Source organism: Acipenser ruthenus, chromosome 1, assembly GCF_902713425.1.
Source record: "Acipenser ruthenus chromosome 1, fAciRut3.2 maternal haplotype, whole genome shotgun sequence".
In the NCBI taxonomy this organism is placed as follows: Eukaryota; Metazoa; Chordata; class Actinopteri; order Acipenseriformes; family Acipenseridae; genus Acipenser; species Acipenser ruthenus.
The window spans coordinates 103644814-103661966 of NC_081189.1; the positions used below are offsets into that span (position 1 = coordinate 103644814).

Here is a 17153-nt window from a genome sequence, read left to right on the forward strand (position 1 = left end):
AGCTGATTAAAGTACAAACTGCAGAGTTACAAAAGGAAATTATTCTTATATGACATACATACACATTATGGCAAATGTGTATTTTTTTTCATTTGATGAATGAAGAAAAAACGATACATATTTCAGTCCTGCATTTCTTTGCTAGTGGTTTCTGCATATTGCTGTGCTTAGTGGTACGTTTGATGGTATAACAGTAAACTTCATTAGAAGTTATAAAAACGGCTTGAAACGTGTACATTTGCAAATTTGTAATAAAAATGCGTTTCAGAAAGAAAAGTTACAAGTCACAAAATAAGAAATTACTTAACATCTTTTAACCTCAAAATTTGAAATACGAGTTAGCTACAGTATGGTGTGTTCTGTTTTTCTCTTCATATATTTCTTCTGTATTTCTTACTTTTTGAAAGCCGTACAGGAATATTTTAAAAACCTTTCCATCCCTTCCGTTTATAATAGATTTATACAGCAGTGCTTCTCAACCCCAGGCCTCGGGATCCCATGTGTCTTCTGCTCATTCCAACTGAGCTCTCAATTACTTAACTAACCCCTTAAATGAACTTATAATTTGCTTAATTGGGCCTTTTTAATTGGTTTCTGATCTTAAGATTTCAGCTTAACTATAAAATGTTAGAAGTAACTTGAAATCTGCAACTTTTTAGGAACTGAGAACAATTAAAAGTCCTAATTAAGCTACTTTGTTAGTTCAATTAAGGTGTAATTTGGTCCCCGAGGAGCAGGGTTGAGAACCACTGGCCTGGAGAGATAAGATGAAAGGGTTGAAATCCAAGCTGAGTCTGAACAATGATTCACCATCTGCAGAGTGGCACAGGGTTTGCTGAGTCTATCAGCACGGTGTTTGTGCTTAAGCCATTTTTTTTCTGCCAAAATCCATCAGAAAATAAAAACAGATTCAACTCTTGAAAGCTGCTGTAAATTATGAAACTCCCCACACTGTACCTCCAGTGTGCCACAGTATAGTATTGCGTCTTTGAATTGTTTAATTAAAATCTTGTTTAAAGAGCCAGTATCACCTCTGTATATACGTTATATATGTGAGATGTATTAGACTTTGCTGTTGTATTCCAGTCTTCCAAGTTTGCTTTCAGTACTATTTCAGAATTATAAACAACTTCAGTTGAACTGCACCGATCTTCCCAGAAAACAAGTCCATCCTATTATCCAGATGTATGTGGTTTATGCTAACTTACTTTCCTATTTGAATTACAGAAATCTACCAAATAATAGATATACAATATACAGGGGGGGGCTACAGGGGGGAAGGCTAATTAAAAGATTCAAAACATTCCAACCAAAGCAAAAGGTATTTTCATTTAAATTGAACAAAACAAACTGCAGATGCGTTTTTTGAAGTTTGTTTGTTCAGTTATTGCAGTTCAGTTATGTGGTCTTATTGCAGTACATGAGGTGAGTATTAATCAGATGTTGACAAGTGTTGAGGTTAAGCTTTTATCCTGACAGTGGGGGACCGATTATTGTAGGAAAAGCTTTCAGAGGTGACCTAAAATATATTCTAATTTCATGACTTTGGATGCAGGTGACCTTTAACACACCATTGTTACAGTTCATGATTTTTTTTTCCTGAAACAGAGAGTCTACCGCAGCTATATGTATTATTACTATTGAAGACATTCAAAACACAGTTTATTTAGTTCTTTATGTTTGCCACATTAGTTTTATTACTAGCTAAAATGATTGATTTGGAGTTTTAGCATTGTTTCAACTTGATTACAGGACTGTGTTAATTTGCCGGTACTGTAGTTCTTGTGACATCTACTATTGACTTCATCTGCATTGTAGTATAGTGTAGAACTGGCATTTGTGTCTTCATGTGTCTATTAATTGTTTGATTGAACATATGTGTTTAAAAACACTATTATATACCTGTGGAAAAGGGTCCTGGAATAGAATGGGCTAGAATAGAATATTAAGTGCAGGTTCTTCCAGAAGGAAAAGCTGCACAGCCCCTCTACATATAATCTCTGCACACCATAGCAGATCCAATAACCCTTTCCCCAAGATCCTCCTGGAATATCATTAGTTTAAATATTTAATGTACTTAATCAGACACATGTTTAATATCTACCTGAGTAAGTAGTGGGGGTTCTGAAACAAATATAGCGTTTTACGTCCCCACGTGTTGCTACAAGTGTTTAAATAACGTACCTGTCATTTTTCTTTTCATTGTTAACATCCTGACAACTTTTTACAATTATAACTTTAAAGTCTGTTTCAAAGCTCTTTTCAAAATGTCTGCTCTAGTGCACTGGGGTTTGAAATCTGTCCTCTAAATCACTGCATAACATGACAACAAGTGCTCTGGCTTTTCTGTTCCGTACCACATCATGGATTGTTATTGCTGTGTTACCTGTTTGACAATGTGGACAATAATCCTTACACTCTCAGTGCACTTGAGCGGACATTTTGAAAAGAGCTTTGAAACATCCCGGTACTTTAAAATGATAAGTGTAAAAAGTTCTCAGAATGTTAACAATGAAAAGAAAAAATACAGGTACATTATTTAAACAGTTGCAGCAAACAAGTGGGGACGTGTAATGCTATATTTTTCAGAACGCCGCTACTTACTCTTTAAATTTCTCCAAATTTGTTAATCTGTGAAAAATAATCTGTCATATTAATCTGTTAATCTGTCAAATTACAAAAGAACATTTTGTTTTAAACTTAGATTTAAAAGGCATGTCATATGCAGACAGACTAAAAGAACTGAATCTGTTCAGTCTTGAACAAAGAAGACTACGCGGTGATCTGATTCAAGCATTGAAAATTCTAAAAAGGTATTGACAATGTCGACCCAGGGGACTTTTTCGACCTGAAAAAAGAAACAAGGACCAGGAGTCACAAATGGAGATTAGATAAAGGGGCATTCAGAACAGAAAATAGGAGGCACTTTTTTACACAGAGAATTGTGGGAGTCTGGAACCAATTCCCCAGTATGTTGTTGAAGCTGACACCCTGGGATCCTTCAAGAAGCTGCTTGATGAGATTCTGGGATCAATAAACTACTTACAACCAAACGAGCAAGATGAGCTGAATGACCACCTCTCGTTTGTAAACATTCTTATGTTCTTATGTTCAATAACTCCAAAAGCTTAAGAGGGATATATGACATTTAGGCAAGAAGTCTGTGCATAAAATATAAGTTTATTTGAATCAACTTCTGATTTTAATATTAATTAAAAGCAAAACTATACCAATAGCGCAATATTAATGAAATATCATAGGACTGAACTGCAACCTGTTGAAATAATTACACTTCAACAAATATTTTCAGAAAGTTAAACCGTTTACACAGACGTATATTAAGGTATTTATTGCTTTATGGAAATCTTTGCTGTTGGCTAAAAAACATCTTATGCAACCAATATATTTATCCTTATATGAAATACACTTTTCTTCAATCAGAAAATATAGACTTTGTTATTAAAGGTCACCACATTTTGGGCACAAACAGTACAATAGATCAGGAAGATGATATATCTGTGTTTAAACATTTATTTTCAGTTTGACACCTTTTGACTGCTGGCCATATGAAAAGCTGTGTATAAATGAAAGAACAAAAACTTTTCTTATCATAAAACTGATGACAGGTGTAAGGTGAGCTAGATATATTTTAAAATCTGCTTAAAAATTCATTAAACCTAAAGCAGCAGTTGAGATTTTGACAATGCAATCAAGCAATCAATCAATCAACCAGTCAATTAATTAACCTTATTCTCCTCTGCCTAAATATCTGTTATATTTCCTTGTGTTCAGTTAACCCCCCCGGTGTTAATGGTAGCTTGTAATGATTCCTGTTCTGTGCATCTACTTTTAATAAATATCATCTATTAAGCCCCTATCATGCCCCATCCCTTTAGATTGTTCTGGACTGGCTGGTAGAGTTTGAGTAGAGAATGAGACGTAATCTCAGGCTCGTGGGTTTGAGCCCCACTCTTCTGTGCCTTTTTTAAGATGCATTTTCTGTGAAAGGGTAGATTCGGACTGAATGTCGGAATCACTCTCAAGATTGCGGGCATCACCATTCATGTAAAATGGACTTTTACTAAACAACACATGGTCCAGCGTATTTGATCAGTTTCATACAATACACCAACCCCTCACCATTGTCTTATCTTTCAAATACTACGTTTGCATTGTCAAGCAGGTTCAAGTAGGAGTTCTACTTTCTAGGAACACACTGCATTTCTGTATAGTCTGTAGTTATTATAATATCTTTACATACAGTAATGTGTTTAAAATAAATTGTCCCATGCATAAAGATGGGAAGCAAACCTATTTGGACTAATTTAGAATGTACAGTTTAGTGAACCAAAACTAAGAATAGTCAAGAATAATCAATTTCCTACCCCTAATTACCTCCAGCATCGTTTGTATTACTATTAATTATCTAGTTCAATATTTCACTTGCAATAATTCCCCTACAGTCTCACGGTTGAGCCCCAGAGGATAAAACCACTCAATTCCATATTTGCAGTCTCATTACCACAATGCCTTCAATAAGAAGCAAATATATCATCTTGGAAGACCCATCACTGAGCAATGAAACTGGGGGCTTAATGTATTATGATGGGTTGTATTCAGAACCTCATGAAGAGTGGATGCATGCTCCCTCTGTAATGGAAGGCATTAAAGATGGTCAGGCAAAATACAGTTTACTTGTGGAACTACTAATTAACCTCTCACCTCATCTCATCACTTTGCCCTGTTCATAGTGTAAATCATATTTATAAAAAAGTTGTCATTTTTAAAAGCATTGAGCATACAGGAAAATTGGAGGTTGCTCATCTTTTTCACAAGTCCTAACTCTGGGGGCTTTATTCTTAAAGCATTTATTCCCAATGTGTAGGATAGCACTTACTGGCATCCCATGTTTTTTAAGAGATGTATTCTTAAAACCATCATTCCCTTGCAAATGTGTAGCACTTTTTGGCTTCCCAATGGTTTTTGTGATAATTACTTTTTTTTAAAGCAGTAGTGTACTGTCAATTGCACTTGCCCTTGGTGTTCATATAAACATTGTGAATCATTAAAAGAAATATGAGTCAGGTGAGAGTTCAGAAGGCTGATTTATATACCAGAGTGCTGAGGTGTGACATTGCCATGTGCAAATTGCTCCCCCCTTAGATTTGATCATTCATATACATATGCTTTAAAATGATTATGTTTTGTTATATAGATTGATATTCAGCCTGTGTTTTGAAGATGACACAACTAATTATATTTCTTTTCTGTTTCAGCTTGACAAAGTGACCCTCTGTGACAGGACAGAGGCCTTGCCATGGGCCCTGCACACTGAGACATATGTGTTATGTGGCTGGCAGCCATCTTGGCTCAGGGCTAAGTTGGCCGTCTTTGCACAGCCACACACATCAAATTGGTTTGTTCAATTGTGTAATTACTTAATTGTAAGTGTGGAATGTTTTAATTAGTTAGAGGCAGCAGTGTGGAGTAGTGGTTAGGGCTCTGAACTCTTGACTGGAGGGTCGTGGGTTCAATCCCAGGTGGGGGACACTGCTGCTGTACCCTTGAGCAAGGTACTTTACCTAGATTGCTCCAGTAAAAACCCAACTGTTTAAATGGGTAATTGTATGTAAAACTAATGTCTAAAAAATAATGTGATATCTTGTAACAATTGTAAGTCGCCCTGGATAAGGGTGTCTGCTAAGAAATAAATGATAATAATAATAGTTAATTAGAAAAGTGTGGAATGTGCCAGGTGATTTTTAAAACTGAAAATGTCAATATCCTTTTTGTGGTATAGCATTTGAAGACATGATTAATCAGTTTGTAAGTCGCCCATGTCTTAATTTAAATCCAGTTATTTAGAGAGAGCTGTTTTAAAAATGATGTACTGCTCATCAGCGTTTTTAAACATTATTTATCTTTGACAGTCTAACTGAAATGTAACACGTTATGTGCAATGCAATTAGTTGATTGAGTATTTAGGTTCAGCTCACTATTGTTTATCAATGGGTTATCAGTCTTATAAAAGACTGAACTGAAAAAATAAAGAACTGAATGGAAGTGTTGGAGCAGCTCTAACCTAATATTAAAGCTATAAAAAGGCCAACAAGATGCTCGGATATATTGTGAGAAGTGTTGAATTTAAATCAAGGGAAGTAATGTTAAAACTTTACAATGCATTAGTAAGACCTCACCTAGAATATTGTGTTCAGTTCTGGTCACCTTGTTACAAAAAGGATATTGCTGCTCTAGAAAGAGTGCAAAGAAGAGCAACCAGAATTATCCTGGGTTTAAAATGCATATTGTATGCAGACAGGCTAAAAGAATTGAATCTATTCAGTGTTGAACAAAGAAGACTACGTGGTGATCTGATTCAAGCATTCAAAATCCTAAAAGGTATAGACAATGTCGACCCAGGGGACTTTTTCGACCTGAAAAAGAAACAAGGACCAGGGGTCACAAATGGAGATTAGATAAAGGGGCATTCAGAACAGAAAATAGGAGGCACTTTTTTACACAGAGAATTGTGAGGGTCTAGAACCAACTCCCCAGTAATGTTGTTGAAGCTGACACCCAGGGATCCTTCATGAAGCTGCTTGATGGGATTCTGGAATCAATAAAATACTAACAACCAAATGAGCAAGATGGGCTGAATGGCCTCCTCTCGTTTGTAAACTTTCTTATGTTCTTATGTTAACTCTTGTGGCGTTGCTAGAATGTTCATACTGTTGGTTTACAAATCTCACAAGCCCACCTCACCACAAGGTTTCATTTATAAATACTTTATTAGCACTTTACAGATGCTGAATTGGTTTTGTTACACTTATTGATAAGGCATTAAAGAGCACATTTTCAAAAATGTAGTAACAGTGTTTACAAATGTGTTCAATTACTTATATGATATTTTCTTTATCTCCTTTAGTTGAATTCGCTTACGACCTCCAAAACTACAAACTACCCAGCTAAATGATATGGTATTGAGGTGAATGTACTGTGAATAATATTGACTTTAACAGACTGCAATATGTTTATTTGTAGAATAACATTTTGATATAATAATAATAATAATAATAATAATAATAATAATAATAATAATAATAATAATATAACACAGTACTGTGATGACACAATGCACTGTTTTTTCTGCATTATTATTATTTTTTATGATTATTTACTGCATTTATATAGCTATTTTTATACAAAAGTATCACAAAGCACTGTACAGTACATAGGAGAAAAAAAGAACAAACTGCAATACATTTGAATAGCATGTCACACATACAGCTGCCATAATCAGACCACTTAAATAACATATCACATAACAGTATACACATAATACTACAAAGCAGCAATTTTAAAGTTACATTAAAACCCACTAAGATAAGAAAGCCATTTTATAAAAGTGTGTTTTTAGTCTTGACTTGAAAACTGTAATTGTCCCAGCTTCCTTGACAAACGATGGCAGAGCATTCCATAATTTAGGAGCTCTACAAGAAATAGCCCTACCTCCCTAGGAATAACCAGCAGCCCCGCATCCTGTGATCTCAGAATGCGGTTTGGAAGATACAGGGTCAGTAACTCCTGCAAACAACTAGGTGCTAATCCTTTCAGGGCCTTGTAAGTTAACAGCAAAATCTTAAAATCAATTTTATACTGCATAGGGAGCCAGTGTAATGAGGCTAAAACAATAATCCCCCCCCCCCCCTCTTAATCTCTAGTTTAAGTTTTGATGAGAGACTGCAAGGGTCGAGCTTTTAGTTGGTTCTGTGAGCTCACTAGCATAACCTCTGTTTTATTTTATCTGAATTCAACATTAGAAAATTCTGTGACATCCAATGCTTGATGTCTGTAAGGCAAGCAGCCAGCCAGTAACACCCAGGCAGAAGAAATTCCTGGCTTTAGGGACAGATAGAGCTGGGTATAATCAGCATAGCAGTGGAAGCTGGCCTCAATTTAAAGTGCAGTTAAGTACCTGTTCAAAATTCTATATAACCTATCTGTTCTATTAGGATAATTCCAGAACTACGACTTTTTAAACATTTTCTTTGCAGGCTCTTACAATGAACTGAATGCAGTATGACAGTTTTGTTCCACTGTTCTGTTTAAAAGATTGAGTAAGCAAGTACTGGTATCATGGTTGATGCCAGTGCTTTTTTCATGCTTATAGACAATTAATTAACGCAGATTGACCCAAAATGAAGGAATTCATATTTAAACTCATCAGGACCATCTACTTAATGTATTATTTTTATTTTTTCTTTTAAAAAAAGAATTGATTGAGTTTTAGACTTGGCTGGTCCGGAAGAAGTTAACAATATGAAATCCTTCAGTTTAGTTTGATTTTTTTTTTCTTCTCATAATTAACAGTAACATAATACTGATATCAGCACATTATGCATATTTATAAATTACACTACCTTTACCGGTAGGACTCCATATAGACGCATCACTTATTACAACATATGTATTAAATATTATAGTAAGTTCTAAACACTGGATAATAATTTTAATCGACAACCTGAATCGTGTAGACAGTATTTAATGTAAACCATTAGGAGTGAACGCTGTTATCCTATCCATAGAAATATCTGCTTCACGGTCCTCCAAATCACAAAACGAATCTGTTACAATTTCGTTGTTCTGGGACAACTGAGATATCCTGTCAAAAGTCTCGTCGTTATCATCAACGCAGTCCACCGCATTTGGAATCATGTTGACATAAGCAGTAGCTACGTCTTTATGAAATACTGTATCTTGGTTATAGGACACGAGCTCGTTGCTTATGTTGACAGTTTCAACAGCGGTACTAGGACAAAAATGACTGCAACCCAAAAGGCTAGAAAAAGCTTTCCTAAAGTCAGCGTTGAACGCGTATATGATCGGATTTAAAGACGAGTTTGTCCAGCCAAACCAAACGAACACATCAAAAGTCGTTTCACTCACACATGGAAAACCAGACTCGTAGTCAGCACTCTTGTCACAAAAAGGGACCATGCAATTTAAAATAAAGAAAGGCAACCAGCAGCAAACAAATACTCCCATGATCACAGACAACGTTTTTAAGACTTTGGTTTCCCTTTTGAGAGATGTTTTTAGTGAGTTGTGGTGCTGACACTCTAATCGATTCCTTCTGCAGTTCTGAGCGTGTTCAGCCGCTCTTTCTAATGAAGAAATCCTCCGGATCTGCATTTGAGCAATCCTGTAGATTCTAGTGTAAGTCACAATCATAATGCCAACAGGAATATAAAAGCTTATCAAAGAAGAGGATATGGCGTATGTTCTGTTAAGACTCGAGTCACAGTTTTCCGTCTGTTTCTCAGTAGTGGTGTTGTTTGCTCTGTCCGCCCAAGAGCTGGCTTTATGCCAGTTCAGCTGCACTGGTATGAATGAAATAAGTACTGATAATGTCCATGTTACACTTATCGTTACAAATGCCACCCTCTGAGTCATTTTTCTTTCGTATTTGAAAGGGCTGGAGATCGCCCAATACCTGTCCACACTGATAACGCACAAATTAAGAATGGATGCAGTGGAGCACATAATGTCAAAAGCCACCCAAATGTTGCAGAAAGTGCCAAATGGCCAGTAACCTGCAACCTCAGCTACAGCTTTCCACGGCATCACCAATACTGCAACAAATAAATCTGACACAGCCAGAGACACAATAAAGATATTAGTAACTTTACTTCGAAGATGCCTAAACTTGATCACAGCGGAGCACACCAGAATATTCCCTAATAAGGTCGACAGTATAAGCACAGCAAGCAGGCAACCGGTTACAGTCCGAGCTATCAGTTCCTTTTTGACGTCTGTCGTCGATTCCAATGCAGTCGCATTACGCATTATTTCTCCAGCAGAGACTGGAATAGAGTCACTTTCTTGCTTGGAGTAGTATTTCACCGGAGTCCCCATATTTTTCATAAAGCAGAAATGTAACCCACATTACATACAAGCGTTAACAGGTTGGTTGATTGTGTGAAATAGACTGACTCAGTGCTCGACAACTTATCTCTTAATGCCAGAATCCGTTTCCAGATTGCAGGTTCTGAGTACCTGAAGACCGTCTGTGGAAGCGAGCATAGAAAAAGAATGTGATGCCACGTTCCTAGCTGAGTTCACCTTGCATACTTGCAAGATGCCTTAACATCTGTGGACAGCAAGTAGCACCTTCCTAGGTGTAGTGTAAGACTGAGGCATGAAATAAGTCATTGAAAGCAAATGGTTGTATTGATAAGCTAGTTAAAAAAAATGTTATCTGGCTATCCCCAATCTTCCAAGGCTGACTGCAAAAGCAGGTGTTTTTGACTCACTGCTCACGTCACATCAATATACATTTTTTCATTTTTATTTTTTAAGAAACGTCCTATTATCTTGCTTCTTGAAAGTTTTTTTTTTTTTTTTTTTTTTTTTTACATTTTTCTTAAGCTTTGGTTTGCAACTGCTAGGCATTTAAGGGCCGCTTGTAGACGAGATTCTCAGATATATATTATATATATATACATATATATATATATATATATATATATATATATATATATATATATATATATATATATATATATATATATATACAGACATGCTCAAATTTGTTGGTACCCTTACAGCTCATTGAAATAATGCTTAATTCCTCCTGAAAAGTGATGAAATTAAAAGCTATTTTATCATGTATACTTGCATGCCTTTGAATGATGAATTATAAGAGATGAATTATTGCTTATTCTACAAAGATATTCTAAAATGGCCTGGACACATTTGTTGGTACCCCTTAGAAAAGATAATAAATAATTGGATTATAGAGATATTTCAAACTAATTAGTTTCCTTAATTACTATCACACATGTCTCCAATCTTGTAATCAGTCATTCAGCCTATTTAAATGGAGAAAAGTAGTCACTGTGCTGTTTGGTATCATTGTGTGCACCACACTGAACATGGACCAGAGAAAGCAAAGGAGAGAGTTGTCTGAGGAGATCAGAAAGAAAATAATAGACAAGCATGGTAAAGGTAAAGGCTACAAGACCATCTCCAAGCAGCTTGATGTTCCTGTGACAACAGTTGCAAATATTATTAAGAAGTTTAAGGTCCATGGAACTGTAGCCAACCTCCCTGGGCGCGGCCGCAAGAGGAAAATCGACCCCAGAGTGAACAGAAGGATAGTGCGAATGGTAGAAAAAGAACCAAGGATAACTGCCAAAGAGATACAAGCTGAACTCCAAGGTGAAGGTACGTCAGTTTCTGATCGCACCATCCGTCGCTTTTTGAGCGAAAGTGGGCTCCATGGAAGAAGACCCAGGAGGACTCCACTTTTGAAAGAAAAACATAAAAAAGCCAGACTGGAATTTGCTAAAATGCATATTGGCAAGCCACAATCCTTCTGGGAGAATGCCCTTTGGACAGATGAGTCAAAACTGGAGCTTTTTGGCAAGTCACATCAGCTCTATGTTCACAGACGAAAAAATGAAGCTTTCAAAGAAAAGAACACCATACCTACAGTGAAACATGGAGGAGGCTCAGTTATGTTTTGGGGCTGCTTTGCTGCACCTGGCACAGGGTGCCTTGAATCTGTGCAGGGCACAATGAAATCTCAAGACTATCAAGGCATTCTGGAGCAAAACGTACTGCCCAGTGTCAGAAAGCTCTGTCTCAGTCACAGGTCATGGGTCCTCCAACAGGATAATGACCCAAAATACACAGCTAAAAGCACCCAAGAATGGATAAGAACAAAACATTGGACCATTCTGAAGTGGCCTTCTATGAGTCCTGATCTGAATCCTATCGAACATCTATGGAAAGAGCTGAAACTTGCAGTCTGGAGAAGGCACCCATCAAACTTGAGACAGCTGGAGCAGTTTGCTCAGGAAGAGTGGGCCAAACTACCTGTTAACAGGTGCAGGAGTCTCATTAAGAGCTACAGAAAACGTTTGATTGCAGTGATTGCCTCTAAAGGTTGTGCAACAAAATATTAGGTTAGCGGTCCCATCATTTTTGTCCATGCCATTTTCATTTGTTTTCTTATTTACAATATTATGTTGAATAAAAAATCAAAAGCAAAGTCTGATTTCTATTAAATATGGAATAAACAATGGTGGATGCCAATTACTTTTGTCAGTTTCAAGTTATTTCAGAGAAAATTGTGCATTCTTCATTTTTTGTGGAGGGGTACCAACAAATTTGAGCACGTCTGTATATATATATTAGGTGGTATTCAGCAATTTAATGCATGAATGAATGAATGCAAGTTGAGTATATAAATGAGCGAAGACAGCCGTTCTCGTTTTTTGTAAAGCTGATGACGTGACACCTTTTGCAGGATACATATGATCTGATCTATTAAACCCATATAGGCCTACTATAGGCGCAAGGCAACGAAAGACAGAAATACTATTCTTGTATAGGATGTATGGGTACGTTTTCTCATTGATCTGCTGTCAGCATCACACTACTAAGGAGATTCTCTTTTTTATATCACTGGTGTTAAAAATAAACTAAAGTACATGTTCAGAAATATTATTTAAAGATGATTTGTGTGTGTGTGTGTGTGTGTGTGTGTGTGTATATATATATATATATATATATATATATATATATATATATATATATATATATATATACGTACTGAAATACATTCTCGTGTATACCAGTATGTGTATCAATTATTTCGACAATATGTAAGCATAGTAATGAAATATAATATTGCACAATCTGCTGTGTAGGTGCAGAATGACGTTATTTGAAATAATGGTTCTCTTCAAAATTGAATAATCTGAAAAAGACCCCCCTTCTAGTTATTCTCCGAAAAACCCTTAATTAAGCAAAGTGAATAATTTACTAATGTCAGTATAGACCATTTAGCCTGTACTGAATCATGGTACATTCCAGTAATATGGGGATGTGATAAATGAGAACGTCCTCTTTAGATTCAAATGTTTGTATTTCACAATTTATTCCTAGAGATATACCAATTATGTAAATTAGCCAACTTTTTAATGTTTGAAATCGACACTTGTTTATATGCAAACCCTTACTTGATCATTTAAGAGGAAAAAATGTATTTCCTTAGGATATTGCAATTATTCATGATATATAAACTATCAACAATAACGTATTGGAGTAATCTTATTTTAAAATTTTAGAATTCTATCCGCAGAGCAGATGCAATATACATTATTGTAAATTAAGTGAATTAATTCTTAAGATGTGTCTAACAGGATACCAGTGGAAATTGTGGTATTGTTTGTGGTTAGAAAAGTCGTTTAAAATATATTATTTATAACTTAGTATTTACAGCTATATCATGACATCACCTGCAATGTTCATTCTTCATTGATCGGCGATAATGACAGCTTTTACCTGTTCATTTTATAGAAAGACTTAGTTGCGCTGAACAATTACAGAAATATAAATAGGTCCCGAACACACTGGTCTTTAACTGGGATTTGACTGGAACTGTTATGTATCTGTGGTTCTGTGATGAACCATCCATACAACAGAGGTTTCTATAAACTGGTTTTAATATAAACTAGAGGGTTCTATATAGAAACATCATAATCAACAGAACCGCAATAAAGTTAGTCTTTTTAAATGCTTAACGATATGCACTTCTGAACCCCCCCCCCCCCACCCCCCCCCCCTATGGTTCTATTTATAACGCTACCATTCAGGGTAGTGAAGCCTACATCTGACCTATCAATTGTTTTCAATGCTTTAGCAGCAGCAGTCGATATGGGAGAAAATGCACAATACTTAATTAAAAATGAAGTATAAACAAACTTACAGTACCAATCATAATACTATATCAATCTATACACTCTTTATAAATCCACATACAGACTTTGTTGCCACCTAGTGGACAACTATAAATCAACTCTCTCTCTCTCTCTCTCTCTCTCTCTCTCTCTCTCTCTCTCTCTCTCTCTATGTATATATATATATATATATATATTAGACACACACACAAAATAAAAGATGTAGGGTTGTCGTTGATGTATGCCCTACATTTAAATAGCGCAGTTAGACTTCTAAGGCTATTATATTCTTATGTTTCATGTGAAAACTTTGATCTGATCAGTCTGCCTCTTAATCAGAATATTGAGCGTTAAATTCTGGACGTCTGAGTCAGAGTTGAGTTGAAAGCTATTCACCGGTTTGCTTTGAATTCGCTTCATTTACTCTTGCTTGGTTCACTGGTGCATACACCACATTCGAGAAATTGCTCGGAATTCATGAATGAAATCCTTTCAAAAACCTTATAAATCCAGAAAACAAAAAAGACCATTATTCTTCACCAGTGGTCAGACAAGTACCTGTATCAATAGTTTTCTAATCGTTTTTTTGTGTGTGTTTTTTTAATATAATCCTCTCTAGAAATAGAATCCTTGTTATTGTTGTTTCCACTCGATTCTTCTTTGATCCTTTGAGAGGCATCTTCAACCGAAATAAATGAACAGACAAAAGAAAGAAAACAAGATAGGTTTGCCCTTCCAAAGAGGTTTTCAGGAACAGATTACTTCATAAAATGAAGGCATTTGAGGAAACAAACAAAAACAAACAAACAAACAAATACATAAATAAATAAAATAAATAAATAAATAAACTCAGATCACGTTCCCCATAAACTTTGACATTCAGGGCTCCTGTTAAAAAAAACTGTTTTAAACTACTGTCAAAACAGACTTTAGAACAATACATATGCCAACAGCTAATATGCTTCAGGAGTAGAGCCCATTAACTCTTACTATCCTGTCGATCTAGTCATGCATAGCGACTCTATGGAGGCTAGTTGGAATAAAATATAAAGTGTGTAACTGTCATACATTGTGTGGCCACTAGCAGCTGAGCCATATGATGTAATGGACTACACACTATAAAAGACTAAGACCACTTAGCTGTTAGTTGGTCATACAATAGATGTAACTGGCAGATTCTGTCCTGTCCCCTGTAGGTGTGAGATGAGGTTAAAAGCCTGTCTCTTTTGCATTGTTTATTTATTTATTTGTCAGGCCTTTATCCAAGGTGACTTACAGGTGTTACAGGGCAGTACAGAGTTACGGTGCAAAACCACTATTTAAATACAGTATAGTTGACAGTAAGTGCAAATTATACTACTAAAATGTAACAAGTTAGGATTACAGAGTGGTAAAGAGAGCAGTAGGCAAGAACAAGAGTCTTGAATTGAATGCGAACAGAGATAGGTAGCCAGTGGATGGTGCGAATCAAAGGGATAGCATGAGAGTAGAGGTTGAGAGAATACAAGATGAGCAGCAGAATTATAAGAATGATAAGAATTCAGTATTTAAAAAAAACTATATGTTTTTTAGATATTGCTTTGTTAAGCTTAGCTTAGCTTTGCTAAGTTTTTTTTTCATAGAAACATTTTCATACTAACTTTTGTACTTAAGAACATAAGAACATAAGAACATATGAAAGTTTACAAACGAGAGGAGGCCATTCAGCCCATCTTGCTCGTTTGTTTTTTAGTAGCTTATTGATCCCAGAATCTCATCAAGCAGCTTCTTGAAGGATCCCAGGGTGTCAGCTTCAACAACATTACTGGGGAGTTGGTTCCAGACCCTCACAATTCTCTGTGTAAAAAAGTGCCTCCTATTTTCTGTTCTGAATGCCCCTTTATCTAATCTCCATTTATGACCCCTGGTCCTTTTTTCTTTTTTCAAGTCAAAGAAGTCCCCCGGGTTGACATTGTCTATACCTTTTAGGATTTTGAATGTTTGAATCAGATCACCGTGTAGTCTTCTTTGTTCAAGACTGAATAGATTCAATTCTTTTAGCCTGTCTGCATAAGACATGCCTTTTAAACCCGGGATAATTCTGGTTGCTCTTCTTTGCACTCTTTCTAGACCAGCAATATCCTTTTTGTAACGAGGTGACCAGAACTGAACACAATATTCTAGGTGAGGTCTTACTAATGCATTGTAGAGTTTTAACATTACTTCCCTTGATTTAAATTCAACACTTCTCACAATATATCCGAGCATCTTGTTAGCCTTTTTTTTATAGATTCCCCACATTGTCTAGATGAAGACATTTCTGAGTCAACATAAACTCCTAGGTCTTTTTCATAGTTCCCTTCATCAATTTCACTATTATTATTATTATTATTATTATTTATTTCTTAGCAGACGCCCTTATCCAGGGCGACTTACAATTGTTACAAGATATCACATTATACATTATTCCACTTTATTTTTACATACAATTACCCATTTAAACAGTTGGGTTTTTTTACTGGAACAATCTAGGTAAAGTACCTTGCTCAAGGGTACAACAGCAGTGTCCCTCACTGGGGATTGAACCCACGACCCTCTGGTCAGGAGTCCAGAGCCTTAACCACTACTCCACACTGCTGCCCTATCTCCCATATGATATTTATAATGCACATTTTTATTACCCGCATGCAATACTTTACACTTTTCTCTATTAAATTTAATTTGCCATGTGTCTGCCCAATTCTGAATGCTGTCTAGATCATTTTGAATGACCTTTGCTGCTGCAATTGTGTTTGCCACTCCTCCTATTTTTGTGTCGTCTATACCAGAATCTTAATCTTTAATGTAGATTAGGAATAGCAGAGGACCTAATACTGATTCCTGTGGTACACCACTGGTTACCTTGCTCCATTTTGAGGTTTCTCCTCTAATCAGTACTTTCTGTTTTCTACCTGTTAACCACTCCCTAATCCATGTGCAGATTGGTTCCCTTTCTGTTTAAGTGCAGTCCGTCCCACCTGTATAGATAGTACTTGTTGTAGAATGTGCTCCAATGTTCAAGAAAGGTGAAGCCTTCCTGTGTGCACCACGATTTCACGATTTACTTGATAACAAATCCAACTGATGCCTATGATTAATAAGTTTTTTTGACTGATTTGAAGCTATTAATATATTTCAATATTAACTAAATCAAGTTTATTAATATTGTTAGATAATTGATTTATTAATGTTTGGATATACGATTACTATATTGTTCACAGCCATCTTAAAATTATGTCAGAATATGTTTAGTCGGAAAAAAATACACTTTTGACCAATTCAGATATTGCTGTTGATTTATTTATTTTCAAAACATTTTCTTTTGGTAGTGCTGCAGCTGTGCTGCACGCTTTTTTCTTTCTTTCATTTTTTTGGGGGTGGGTGGTC

At 35.9% G+C, this 17153-nt stretch overlaps 1 protein-coding gene across 1 annotated transcript; it reads right to left on the reverse strand.

Annotated features, from left to right (window-relative positions):
• Window positions 1-6816: 6816 nt before the first annotated feature.
• Window positions 6817-10166, reverse strand: LOC117420392 (D(1B) dopamine receptor-like). Its single transcript, XM_034033812.3, has one exon. The coding sequence runs from the start codon at window positions 9922-9924 to the stop codon at window positions 8542-8544; it is 1383 nt and encodes a 460-aa protein (XP_033889703.2). The 5' UTR covers window positions 9925-10166; the 3' UTR covers window positions 6817-8541.
• Between the last annotated feature and the right edge of the window lie 6987 nt (window positions 10167-17153).

What these genes read in the sequence shown, in the direction of transcription:
- LOC117420392 (XM_034033812.3), bottom strand. Translation starts at nt 9,924, where the DNA reads ATGAAAAATATGGGGACTCCGGTGAAATACTACTCCAAGCAAGAAAGT.